Source organism: Schistocerca gregaria, chromosome 3 (genome assembly GCF_023897955.1).
Source record: "Schistocerca gregaria isolate iqSchGreg1 chromosome 3, iqSchGreg1.2, whole genome shotgun sequence".
In the NCBI taxonomy this organism is placed as follows: Eukaryota; Metazoa; Arthropoda; class Insecta; order Orthoptera; family Acrididae; genus Schistocerca; species Schistocerca gregaria.
In genome coordinates this window covers 642,935,599-642,950,101 of record NC_064922.1, presented here as the reverse complement: position 1 = coordinate 642,950,101, position 14,503 = coordinate 642,935,599, and the positions used below count along the sequence as shown (strand labels likewise).

Below are 14,503 nucleotides of genomic sequence, written 5' to 3'. Positions count from 1 at the left end.
CACATGATCACACTGACAGAACCACAGGCACATAGACACAGGCAACAGAGCATGCACAATGTCGGCACTAGTACAGTGTATATCCACCTTTCGCAGCAATGCAGGCTGCTATTCTCCCATCGAGACGATCGTAGAGATGCTGGATGTAGTCCTGTGGAACGGCTTGTCATGCCATTTCCACCTGGCGCCTCAGTTGGACCAGCGTTCGTGCTGGACGTGCAGACCGCGTGAGACGACGTTTCATCCAGTCCCAAACATGCTCAATGGGGGACAGATCCGGAGATCTTGCTAGCCAGGGTAGTTGACTTACACATTCTAGAGCACGTTGGGTGGCACGGGATACATGCTGACGTGCATTGTCCTGTTGGAACAGCAAGTTCCCTTGCCGGTCTAGGAATGGTAGAACGATGGGTTCGATGACGGTTTGGATGTACCGTGCACTATTCAGTGTCCCCTCGACGATCACCAGAGGTGTACGGCCAGTGTAGGAGATCGCTCCCCACACCATGATGCCGGGTGTTGGCCCTGTGTGCCTCGGTCGTATGCAGTCCTGATTGTGGCGCTCACCTGCACGGCGCCAAACACGCATACGACCATCATTGGCACCAAGGCAGAAGCGACTCTCATCGCTGAAGACGACACATCTCCATTCGTCCCTACATTCACGCCAGTCGCGACACCACTGGAGGCGGGCTACACGATGTTGGGGCGTGAGCGGAAGACGGCCTAACGGTGTGCGGGACCGTAGCCCAGCTTCATGGAGACGGTTGCGAATGGTCCTCGCCGATACCCCAGGAGCAACAGTGTCCCTTATTAGCTGAGAAGTGGCGGTGCGGTCCCCTACGGCACTACGTAGGATCCTACGGTCTTGGCGTGCATCCGTGCGTCGCTGCGGTCCGGTCCCAGGTCGACGGGCACGTGCACCTTCCGCCGACCACTGGCGACAACATCGATGTACTGTGGAGACCTCACGCCCCACGTGTTGAGCAATTCGGCGGTACGTCCACCCGGCCTCCCGCATGCCCACTATACGCCCTCGCTCAAAGTCCGTCAACTGCACATACGGTTCACGTCCACGCTGTCGCGGCATGCTACCAGTGTTAAAGACTGCGATGCAGCTCCGTATGCCACGGCAAACTGGCTGACACTGACGGCGGCGGTGCACAAATGCTGCGCAGCTAGCGCCATTCGAGGCCAACACCGCGGTTCCTGGTGTTTCCGCTGTGCCGTGCGTGTGATCATTGCTTGTACAGCTCTCTCGCAGTGTCCGGAGCAAGTATGGCGAGTCTGACACACCGGTGTCAATGTGTTCTTTTTTCCATTTCCAGGAGTGTAGTATTAGACTATGTTTTGGAGACATTGTCAAATCAAGTGACTTCTACTTTACACAACACAGTCGTGTGCCATTCTGTGATCAAGAAACTGCCATATAAACAGTAGCAGAAGTACAAAGACACTGTTCCAAGATTAATATTTGGGTCTACATACGAATCCAATTTCATTAGATTTATTCTTAGAGTGTAAGTGATGTTAGCGCTGTTACTCCTGTGCTATTACATACGTAGCTACTACATCAGTGTCTCTGTCAATGAAAGTGAAAACATCGAAAATAGCGCTCCGGCTTGGATTGCTTACTGCTAAATACTCAACTTTAGTGAAATTACGTACTACTCCAATTGCAATCATTTATTATAGGGGAAAACATTCCTTCAGCTGTATAGGGCATTCGCAGTAGTTAGTTGTAAACAGAAACTATCAGTGGACTTAGGTACAATAATACTTGTACAATTTTCTTGTAAATCGTGCATTCTTGATCTGGGATCGTCGCAGAGGTGTTGCATTTGGTTTTGAGAGATTTTGTTCATACTCCTTTCGTCTCCTGTCGCAGTAATTCTCGAGTATTGTCGGTAACGAAGACTAGCCAAGATCCTATACCCTTCGACAAGTTTGATGGGGTACGTTGGTCGTCCTCCCTAGAGAAGACTCCGTTTTGAATAAAGCGAAAAATGTGTACGCATTCACTGCTCTGCCGAAAGATGACAACTTTCTTAGCGTTGCGCAAATGAGAAGAATGTACAGCACGATGTGCTGAAGGTACCCTACATTGTGCAACAAATGTCTCAGGTGTTGTAGGCTATGGCCTCCCAAACCATGTTGCAGGTCATATTGCACTGAGCCGATCCTGTAACACTTCTGTTGTCGCTCAATACATTCTCTACGATCCCTTGGAGTATGTTTTTATTTCATCCTGTCGCTTTAAGACAAAATAAACCTAATCCAGAAAATTCAAAACTTTTCTATTTATAAATGACAAAACAGCCAGTGTTAAAGCCGTGGCATGTGATGGAAATGATTTCGCAAATATGGTAATGGATAACATTACCTTTTTGCGTACAGAAATCAAATGGTACTTAATTTGTAAGTAACCTGTTTAGGTTTTTTTATTGGTAACGCCGCCGCCACGTAGCGCTCTGTATAAAAATCACTGGCTGTGCCGTGTGCAGTCTGTGGCTGGTTGGCATTGTTGTAATACTCGCCATTGTAGTGTTGGGGAGCGGCAGCTGGATGCTAACAGCGCGTAGCGTTGCGCAGTTGGAGGTGAGCCGCCAGCAGTGGTGGACGTGGGGAGAGAGATGGCGGAGTTTTGTAATTTGTAAGACTGGATGTCATGAACTATCATATATATTTTGACTATTAAGGTAAATACACTGTTTGTTCTCTATTAACATCTTTCATTTGCTAACTATACCTATCAGTAGTTAGTGCCTTCCGTAGTTAGAATCTTTTATTTAGCTGGCAATAGTGGTGCTCGCTGTATTGCAGTAGTTCGAGTAACGAAGATTTTTTTGTGAGGTAAGTGATTTGTGAAAGGTATAGGTTAATGTTAGTCAGGGCCATTCTTTTGTAGGGATTATTGAAAGTCAGATTGCGTTGCGCTAAAAATATTGTGTGTCAGTTTAAGCACAGTCGTGTATAAATTGTTCTAAGGGGACGTTTCAAAGTGAAAAAAGAACCTCCTTGAAATGCAGTTAACTGTGACGGTTTCAATAACTATATTAGTCCTTACTACTACCCAGACCACTTTGTGAGGTTTATATCAAAGATACATGAAGTATGTTCTGACCACTATCTTAAGCGCCTTATGAGGTTTATGTCGATGATATACAAAGTGTGAACTTGTAATTAGTATCACAGTGCAGTCCTTGGAATAGTAGTAATTAGTTTTACTCCAAATATGCCGTTTTTAAGCTGGCTAATGAGATATTATTCTAACAAATTTCATCGTGTAAATAAAATGTTGGACAGTGTGCCCAAGACGGAACATTAAAAGTCTGCTGTGCTTGAAGATGACGAGGAGGAAACTCGTTGAAACATTGACGCAAATGACAAGAAGATTTCATCAATAAAATTCAGCAACAAAGACTGTATTCTCGGGTATAATTCAAGACGTCCTTACGGATCAGTATGCGTGCTCTGTGGAACGGGTCGAAGTGGCTTAGCGGTTAAGACTATGGATTCATATTCAAGAGGGTTGGGATCCAATTGTCCGCTCAGTTGCCCTTGTTCGGCGTTTTCATAGTTTCCTTATTTGTTTCAGGTGAAAGTTGTGATTGTTCATTCATTCTACTGGGTCACTGGCATTTTGTTTACACTAAAAGTTTTCATCTTATACAACCACAAAGCGGAATGAAAACTCCGCAAACAGTCGCGAGCCTGTTAATTCTTCTGAGAAAAAATAGCAAGTAGTCACTGTTAAAAAATGTTATTTATATAAAAAAGAAAGAGAACGAGTAGTGCCATTACCGGCATAGAATTGACAGCCTCTTCAGAGGGTTGTTCGCGTTTAAAATTACCTATAGCTTAGGAAGTATATGGGATACTAGCTGATTTCGTTATGTCGAAAGTTATTTGCGGTGGTGTTTCCATCGAAAAATCCTCTGTCTGTTTAAGGAACTGTTGAGCGCATTCAAAGTAGCTCGTATTTCTACGAACAATAAGCAAGGCTACACACATTTTCGAACATTAAAGAAACAGATAGGATGGAGCACCACATGGCTGTTTAAATACGAAGATAGTGACTTACAAAGACGAAACAGAGCGACAGCAAGTACTTTTCACAGCAAATGTATGGTGATCAGTGCTACACGTTAGTTGCCAATTAAAAAAGAAAAGGATGCTGGGAAACGAAAGCCTGGAGGCACACCAACCGTCTTTATGAGATAGACAAGATAGCTAAAATTTGTCCTGATTTAGATTTTCTGTTGTCTTCATAATTCGATTTACGCCAATGCTGCGATTCGACCGATTCAAATCCACATCGTTGCCATACAGAAGTTCTTCCACGACTGTAATGATATCGTCATTGACATGAAACGAAGTACAGTCCCGATATTTTTTGGTTACTTAAGTGTGGTGCACAAAGACCATGTTACACGGCATAGATGTCAGTAAAAATGCGGGAGCCCTGGCATCGACGCGCAACTGAAGTTCACGATGGTGGAGGCAGAAGAAAACGTGAAAAACACCGTGAAGAAGTGCGTCCTGGTTGCAAGCGGAGTGCCGTTCAAGTAATTGCTGTTGTCCTATGTGGGATGAATAAATGGAATACGTCTGCCGTCATCTATTGCCGGCTAACAACAGAAGTTGTTCACTCTTGAGCATCTAACGGTTAATCTACATAATACTTTAGGGGGTTCCTATTTTTCGGTTCACTTTCTGCCTCAAAATTCTGACAAAATGGTGCTCCAAGTGCCCCAAAGAAATAAGGGTTCCTACATGATACCCCTCCACACCTTTCCAACCAGAAGTCACACTGTACTGAACACAAAGGGTGACAGTTATTGAACTATATGAAATAAAATCGTCATGGCTTCCGAACGGTTTGCGTTAGGAAGCTAAACTGCACGGCTGGCCGCGGGCCTGATGGAAATTAGTTTGGTTTGGTTTAGTGATGAAGCCCATTTTTATTTGGATGGGGTCGTCAGTAAGTAAAACGGGCCCATTTGGGAGACTGAGAACCGGTATTTTACGATCGAGAAGTCTCTTCGCCTTCAACAGGTGACTGTGTGACGCGCAATGTCCAGTAACTGAATAATTGGTGTGATATTCCTTGATGGTGACTACCGAATGGTACGTATGGCTTTCGGAAGACGATTTCATTCCAATTGTCCAAAATGACCCTGATTTTGACAATATGTGGTTCATGCAAGACGGGCTCGACCCCATCGGAGTAGAAGATTGTTTGGTGTCCGGGAGGAGCATTTTGGAGACCGCATTCTGACTCTGAGGTACCCAGAGGCCACTGGTACAGGTCTCGATTGGGCGCCCTGTACTCCGGATCAGAACACATGCTACTTCTCTTTTTTTGGGGGGGGGGGGTGGTATATTAAAGACAAGGTGTTCATCAATAACCTCAAAACCATTGCTGATCTGAGGACAGGAAGTCATCGACAGCAGTGGTGTTCCAACACTTCAGCGGGTCATGCAGAATTTCGTTATTTGTCTGCGCCACGTCAATGCCAATGGTGGTAGACATATCGAACATGTCATAACCTGAATCCATATATCTGTAGTGACGTTTACATGTTGAATAAAGTGAGTGCACAGAGTGGTTTCTAAATAATTTAATTTTTTTCACGTAAATCAACAATTGTCACCCTGTATTTAGAATTCCACCGACCGGAATTAGCGCTCCAACGAATATTTATGAGTTGTACTTGTGGTTGTCAATTAGTATTAGCCGTGATGGTTCAAGATCGTCCCCCTACGCTTCCCCTTTTTCAGATAGTCCACGTCAAGACACGTCGCCAACGTTCACAGAGAGAGAGAGAGAACATTGTACTCTGTTAGGAAACCGCCTAACTCATTTACTCATCAGTGTATGCAAGTGACTTAAAAACTGGAAGCACAAGCAGTACCAAATTAAGTGGTTATTATCAGCTATGAAATAAATACGTGATAATGCAAATGTAGCAAAACAATACAGTTACCTATAAGTACTTCTGCATTAGGCTCAAATAAATGAAGGAGCGCGGCAAAGAGAGGAAGTGTGTTAAGTGGAGGTCGGGCCTCACCTGGTGGTGATGGTGGTGGTACTTGGAGGCGTGCAGGCCGTGGTAGTAGGCGCAGAACTTGAAGAGGCCGGCGAAGGCGGGGAAGAGGAAGAGCAGCACCTTGAGGAAGAGCTTCTTGGCGGCGCCGGCGCCCAGCAGCGCGGGCAGCAGGAACATCAGCTTCACCTTGATCATCTTGATCACCATCAGCAGCGCGAAGAAGCTCATCATCAGCTTCTTCTTGAAGTACTTGTCTGGAAGGCAAGAGGGTGCCGGTCACACGGATAGCTCGCTCAGTGTGCATTACTGAATTTCAGTTTTAGGTAGCTGTGCACATTTCTTTCACTTTCAGCTAACCTAAACAAGTCATAAGAATCGATACTATACTCGTAATTGGTCGCAGCCCCTCACTGCATACACACACATCGAAGAAGACGGCGCAGACGTTCAACTTACTACTTAGCAACTAAAGCAGGTCGTAAACCTTATTCACTATCTTAAGATTTGAAGCAATGACCTATCTTTTTTCTGTAATATACCGTTATTGTTATTACAGAAACAAACTATACTCTATGTTATAATTGAAGTTTTCTGTGATCTGCCGAGTAAATTTATGTATACTTCCTGTTTCACTTCTGTATTGCCTACTTATTATTTTACTGACTTACGTCTACACGGTAGTTACCGCGCGAAAATACTCCCGAAAGTCTCTTAAAGTCCGTAAAAGTCTTCGTAGGCTTCACAGCAAAAATCAGTAATAAGTCGCTCTTTGAATTTTTGGGAGTGTGGATTGATGAGTTTTATGCACTGAATACAAGAGCATTTCGTATGCTGTTACCATTTTCAATATCCTGTCTTTCCGAAACCGGATTTTCTGCGTTGGCTGTTTAGAAGACAAGATACAGATCGCAGCTGTACGTAGGAAAAGAAATCAGTGTCTGTTTCTAATATTGAAGCTTCCTCCGAAAAACGTTTCTCTGCAAGGCAGGCAAAAGGGAGTAACTAATAATTACAAAATTTGTTTCTAACTTAGTACTAAATAGTTAATTACTAAATGCATGGTGCAGTACTGATACAGTCCTAATTATAGCCGCATTATATCTGTGTAAAGTGAATTCTGATTTTGTATAGAGTCGGAATGTATTACGCTCTATTTTTCTTTTAAACAATTGATCAGCTTTTGAATTCATATTTACTTCCCTCGATAAGCTCGCACACGCCCGATATGCTCGCGCGAGCCATTTAGTATTATCACACCCCGCCCTCCACTCCCCACCCCCTCCCCTCCCCGCCTCCCACCCTGATCAGCACACTCCACCGGATGAGAATCGCTGCTATATGGTGACAATGTTTGGTGTGTGGAACTAACATGAATATATTCAAACTTCTTCTAATATCACTACACTGAATTTTCGAGTCGACTCGGTTTCCGTCCCAAACACTCACATTTAGGATAATATCCCTGGAGTACCATTCGACATAACCGACTAGCTGTATCTAATGATCCAATAAAAATTTATTCCCTGTATCCAGAGTAGCGACATCTGTGCCACCTGTGTGTCGAAACGGACAACGGGGTATCATGGCACGTCCCCATTAACCAGGCCATCAGAAGCTTCGAAAAATGTATCTGGGAACTTTATACTTAAAGAATAGTCATGAAGAAGTATTATAAATAATATATTTCTTCTGCAACTGAAGTACTCTTGCGTAAACACACGAGAAATGTTAAGACTGTTCCATACAAATTACTCTCTGATAACGTGAAATAAAAAATATCATTTAAAAGCCTTAGTAAAATAACTCGGTACATAAAACCAAGAAAGTATTAAAACCAATACGCCACCCACTTTTTAACTGCAAATCTGTAATGTTCTTTCCACCATTTAATTAGCTGGCAAGTCGTATCTAGCAAACCACGATTTTTGCAAAGCGCAGCAGGGGAACGAAAAAAAAAAAGTTACATGAAAACATAACAATCACTGGAAATTGTGTGTATAGTAATTTATTACGTCGCGATCGCTTATATACATCACTCATGTGACGGTATGCCGTACATTCATTGAAATGTTAAACGACTTCATGATGTTGAAAGTGCCTAACTATATTTGTTTATATATTTGTACGAAGCTGTTTAGTGAATCTAGAAGATCTGAAAATGGCAACTACTTTCCGAAACCAGCAACATGAATATTTTTAATATATGAAAGAAATCGTGACCTAATAAATTATTACAGAGAGATTGGAAAGGTCACAGACGTCTTTTCGTAATGTATTGATTTTTTAAAAGTAAAAATAGCACCGAATAGTACTCTTATGACTCACAACGTGGAAAAAGTAATTGAAACATTTTACACCGTCACAGTTCCTGATCAGATCACATCTTTTATTTGATTTCGCTATAGATGCTGTGTAAGAAATGTCAAACAAATGAAACAAAAGCCGCAATTAGTTTGATGAAACTGTTTTTCTGCAGAATTTCAAGTAAATGCGCCCACTGCATGGAGAAAGCTATCCACACTGCTGTACTCTGTTCAGACAGAAATGGATGTCACCAACACGTTCCGCAACCATCACTCTGTTATAGTCGTCGGTGAATAGGTGATTGTTGCGGAAGGACGACTGGAGAAATACCAGTGAACGCTGTGTGTCCTCACAGAAGAAACCCAAAGTTTACCTACACCTGCAAGTCACGTTATTCTGAAAGTATGAAGAAAAATAAGAAAACTGTGTTCTCTCTAGGTATTACATACCTTATCGGTGGATCAAACAGTACAGTCTTATACCTTCCGCAAAAAAGGGCAAAAAAAGGGAAAAAGAAATGTTGCATATCATAATTTCAGTTCTGTGCTATAGATGTCAGAGTGGAGCTACATGATTATGGCGTTTCAGGCTGCTATGTTTGAGTCACACATTACTACCCTAGCAATACCAACGCATTTTCCATAGCGTGCGGTACCAGAGGAGGCTGAGGGGGTTGCTTATGCTCAACTCACAGAGAGCTTAAAAACAGCATTGTTCATTAGTTGTTGTCGACTAATACTAACAATATACTCTTTTAGGGGGTGCTGATGTACAAGTAAGGTCCAAAACATAAAAATATCGTGCAGCACACTCTTAGCAACATCAAGGCGCTTTAAATAATACGTATCCTCAACTTATTTTGACCACCATAAACAATTTAAAATGCTGATTTCGTAATTTGTTGTTGACTTATAGTCACAATATACATTTCAAAGAGATAGTGATGAGTAAGTCAGGTCCTCAACCTGAAGATACTGAGTATGACATTCCCTGGGGAAAGCGACTTCTACTACTAAGACTTATATTTTTAGGTAAAGTTTAACTGAAAAATGTAAAATGTTTCTGGGATCTGGTAAAAGAATTCACTAAAAACAATACGTTTTTCTTTCAGACTTCGAAAATACGAAAATCATGGCTAGAATACAATATTTTAAAAATGTTGGTATAAAGTGTACCCCCTCCCACGCTCTTAATATTGCGATGGATAAGTGTCTTTGACAACTAATGAAAACGTCTTCGGTCCCGGGTTCCCCTAGAACTTAGAACTACTTAAACCTAACTAACCTAAGGACATTACAAACATCCATGCCCGAGGCAGGATTCGAACCTGCGACCGTAGCAGCCGCGCGGTTCCGGACTGAAGCGTCTAGAACCGCTCGGCCACCGTGACCGGCTCCACATAGGAGGAGATGGCAAATTGTAATAAAACCTTTCGAATTTATAAAGTGTTTTTAACTTCTACCTGGATACAGATTGACGAGCAATAGATAGGAATTCGTCGAATTACTGTCTTGCAAGTGACTTCCTTCGTGGATAAACTTAATTTGCTTAAGATTTGCTAAAGCATTTTACCCACAGCCATGTAGCTAATCCAATTTAGGTTACTCTAAATGGATACTCTCGAATATTGTAATGTTGGTACTTTTGCCAGTGCTTTGCATCCTTAACTATAATCGAACAGTAACAGGTCTGACTTTCGACACGATGCCGCCCGAGGAATTTGTGAACATTTTACTACACTGTTCAGTCCCATGAACATGCGCCCGTGTCAAAAGCATGAATTAAAGGCCTGACTGACCACCTTCTGCAGCGCGGGCCGCAGGAAGGACAGACAACGAGGTTCTGGAAGGCACCGACACGGATGTGGAGCCATGCCGACTCAAGTGCTGCGGCCAGCTATGCTAGGTTTCTTTGTTTGATGACCAATGGCGCGAACAGTCCGATCGATGTGGTCCCACAGATTTTCAAATGGGTTTAAATCTGACGAGTGGACAAGGGAGTACGGTAATCTCATACTGGTGCGCTACCAATCAAGCACGTACACTGCGAACTTTGTGGCACCTTGCGATGTGCTGCAGGTAGAATCCATCGTTTTGAGGAAAACAAACTGCATGTGGGGGTGGAAACGGTCCCAAAGGATAGACGCGTGTTTGTGTTGATACACCGTGCCTTCCAAAATGAAGAGATTGCCCAGGGAATTCCCTACGACCTGGAACTTTCAGACGATTGTGCAGAGTGTTTCACGCCATGCACACCAACAGCCACCAGATTAATGGAGTATAAAACGCGATTCACCTGAAATTAAGTCTGTTTCTGGGTAAGACATATTTACATATGTTGATAGTCAACTACCAGTCTCTGCACCAAGAGCCCATCCATACTCTGAATATCTTCCTTCATTTTTTTGAGGAGCAAACACTTTTGTCTTTTGTAAGACTTTTGCGGGCCGGTGTGGCATAGCGGTTCTAGACGCATCAGTGTGGAACCGCGAGTCCGTACGGTCGCAGGTTCGAATCCTGCTTCGGGCATGGTTAGTTAAGTTTAAGCAGTTCTAAGTTCTAGGGGATTGATGACCTCAGCTGTTAAGTCCCATAGTGCTCAGAGCCATTTGAACCTTTTTTTGTGGTAAAACTTTTCCTCCTGGCATCTATGACGATGGTACAAAACTCAACTTTATCCGCGTAATACATGCCCTAAGAAATCGTATACATTCTTAAACGTATTTCAGGTGATTCATTAGTATCTTCCTGCTAATGGTTGTAAAATGAAAATTACAAGACATGAGAAAAGACTTATTCGTCTAGTGAATGTGAATGACGAAATCCGAGTCATAAGACATGTGACAGATTGTCATTACTTCGAGCTGTACAACATATTTACAATAAAGTTTCATCGTGAGAACTTATATTTACATTGAAATTTACATTGAAATTGGTACACCTGTCTAATACCGTGCGGGGCTCAAGCGAGCACGCAGAAGTGCCGCGACACGTCGTGGCATGGACTCGAGTAATGTCGGAAGTAGTGCTGGAGAGAACTGACACCAAGAACCCTGCAGGGCTCTCCATAAATCCGTAAGAGTAAGAGGAGGTGGATATTTCTTTTGAACTGCACGTTGCAAGGCATCCAAGATATGCTCAATAATGTTCACGTCTGGGCAGTTTGGCGGCCAGCGGAAGTGTTTAAATTCAGAAGAGTGTTGCTGGACCCACCCTGTAGCAGTTATGGGCGTGTGGGGTCTCACATGAATTTATGCAGGTGAACAGACACGATGCTTACGTATGTGTCACCTGTTAGAGTCGAATCTAGACATATCAGGGGTCCCATATCATTCCAACTGCACACGCCCCAGACTATTACAGAGCCTCCTCTAGTTTCAGCAGTCCTCTGCAGAATTCAGGGTCCGTGGATTCATGAGGGTGTATCCATACCCGTCCATCCGCTCGATACAATTTGAAATGAGACTCGTCCGACCAGGCAACACGTTTCCCTCCATCAGCAGTCCAATGTCGGTGTTGACACACCCAGGAGAGGCATAAAGCTTTGTGTCGTGCAATCATCAAAGGTACACGAGTGGACCTTCGGCTCCGAAAGCCCATATAGATGATGTTTCGTTGAATGGTTCGCACGCTGGCACTTGTTGATGGCCCACCATTGAATTTGCGGCAGTTTGTGGAATCGTTGCACTTCTGTCACATTGAACGATTCTCTTCATTCCTCGTTGGTCCCATTCTTGCCAGATCTTTTTCCGGCAGCAGCGATGTAGGTGAATTGATGTTTTACCGGATTCCTGATATTCACGGTACACTCGTGAAATGGTCGTACGGGAAAATCCCCGCTTCATCCGTACCTCGGAGACGCTGTGTACCATCGCTCGTACGCGGACTATAACACCACTCTCAAACTCTCTTAAAACTTGATAACCTGCCATTGTAGCAGTGACCGATCTAGCAAGTGTGCCAGAAACTTGTCTCATATAGACTTTGCCGACCGCAAGGCCTGTTTACATATCTCTGTGTTTGAACACGTATGCCTAAACCAGTTTCCTTGGCGCTTGAGTGTACGTTATACACGATTTTTATAATTAAGGGAATTATAGCTGCTATTTTGGCGAATATGAAAATTTGTAATAGGAGAAAGTAATGGATACTCTTGTGTGTTAATAACGCTACTATACCCCGCGGTAAGTGTGGTATCAGCGGGAAATCAGGTCCCTGTAGCGCGGGTTTTCCCGTGTCTCGACCCACTGAGAAAGCGGCGCGAACCTCTCCACGCCTGCCGACGATCTGCTCGTCCTTCCGTGACCGCAACCGGCCTCTCACGGCCTGCCGCACCGCCAGTTCCGCAACGCCGAGCACACAACACACGCGGAACAGAGGTACCAGTAGCTAGTCGCGTCAGATAGCTTGTTACTTGTTCACGTACATAGTAACATAGCGTTATCTGAGACAATTTACAAATGAGCAACTGTTAAAATAAGACAGCAGTAGCCCATAAATTTCAGTTTCGATGTAATATAGCAACTCCTACTTACTGATATTGGATCTATGTCTCACATACAGGGTGCTAGAAACGTGAGTGTAATTTCTTGCAGTCTTTAGTACATTTAAAAACCTGAAAAAAATCCTATAAAAATATGTTAGCATTCAGTGCTTCAGGCTGTCTTCCTGTTGAAGTTCATTACTCGCAGGTTCGAATCCTGCCTCGGGCATGGATGTGTGTGATGTCCTTAGGTTGGTTAAATTTAAGTAGTTCTACGTTCAAGGGGAGTCATGACCCCAGAAGTTAAGTCCCATAGTGCTCAGAGCCATTTGAACCATTTTTGAAGTTCATTACTCTTTTCCTGATGTTTCTATTCCTTTAGTTTTTCCGCTTTGTCACTGCTGTCAGACGTGCCACTTACAACAGTGTACCAAATCAGTCATTCTGTACTATCGTTCTGACTCTATACAGTCTTCAGAATAAGAGTATTTGGTTCAGAATGAATTTCACTCTGCAGCGGGAATATCGGCTGATTTGAAATTTCCTGGCAGATTCTAATTATGTGTCTTGCTGGGATTCGCTACTGGGACCTTTACCTTCGCGAGAAACTGCTATGCCGACTGCGTTAAGAAGGCCGTTGTGGCCGAGTGGTTCTAGGCGCTTCAGTCTGGAATTGCGCAACCGTTACGGTAGCAGGTTCGAATCCTGCCTCGGACATCGATGTCCATTCGAACCAACCATTTTGACTGCGTTATCCAAGTAGAACCGCTCTCCCCATATCCTCTCCCCTCAAAGCTTAACTTCCACTAGTTCCTGTTCTCATACCTTTCAAACTTCACAGAAGTTTCTTGCATGCCTCTCGGGACAAGGATGCCTGCGAAAAGCAAACGCCTCATGACCGGATTCCGCTCAGACACAGAGTTCAATCTGTCAGGAAGTTTCATCATTATTTTAAGGGTAAAGGATTCCATAACCCAATGTTACGACTGACAATAGTTTTCGCACTAGCTGTCATTACTTGTAATTGAATGTCCTTTAATATTTTTCTCTCTCGAACAATTTCAGGCCATGCTGCAATATTTAAGTGTACCGGTGTAACCTGTGAAACGGAAACATTATGGATACAATAAAAATTGACGTTCCCCATTCATTTTAAAAGTGTAATTGGGTGATAATAACTATTATAATTGCAAGTGTTATGTTACGTCACATTAGAAAGCCGAAGAATTAGGCCTCGTCATTTTTCGTTCCGAAATACATCATTATGCAAACTAGCCACATTTTATATGAAAATGAGAGTCAGTCTGACATGCAAATCAACTACATTTCAAATCAAATCCAATTCAAATCGAAGAGACTGTCGAAAAGCACTTTTGTTTTCAATTGCAATACAATAAAAGTATTGTGCCACGACCGGGACTTGAACCGGGTTGTCCTGCTTTCTAGTCCGATGTGCCAACCACTACAAATTTCAGTCCGCAGCTCGTGGTCGTGAGGTAGCGTTATTGCTTCCCACACCCGGGTTCTCGGGTTCGATTCCAGGCTGGGTCATTGATTTTCTCTGCCTCGTGATGACTGGGTGTTGTGTGCTGTCCTTAGATTAGTTAGGTTTAAGTAGTTCTAAGTTCTAGGGGACTGATGACCATAGATGTAAAGTCCCATAG

The 14,503-nt window shown here is 43.4% G+C and overlaps 1 protein-coding gene across 1 annotated transcript in view; it reads right to left on the bottom strand.

The window, feature by feature from the left end:
* The window catches only part of LOC126354279 (uncharacterized), a 149,595-nt gene that overhangs the window by 91,126 nt on the left and 43,966 nt on the right, over window positions 1-14,503 (bottom strand). Inside the window, exon 2 of the mRNA XM_050003822.1 lies at window positions 6,075-6,307. Coding sequence (XP_049859779.1) covers window positions 6,075-6,307 — 233 coding nt within the window. The remainder of the gene's footprint in view (window positions 1-6,074; window positions 6,308-14,503) is intronic.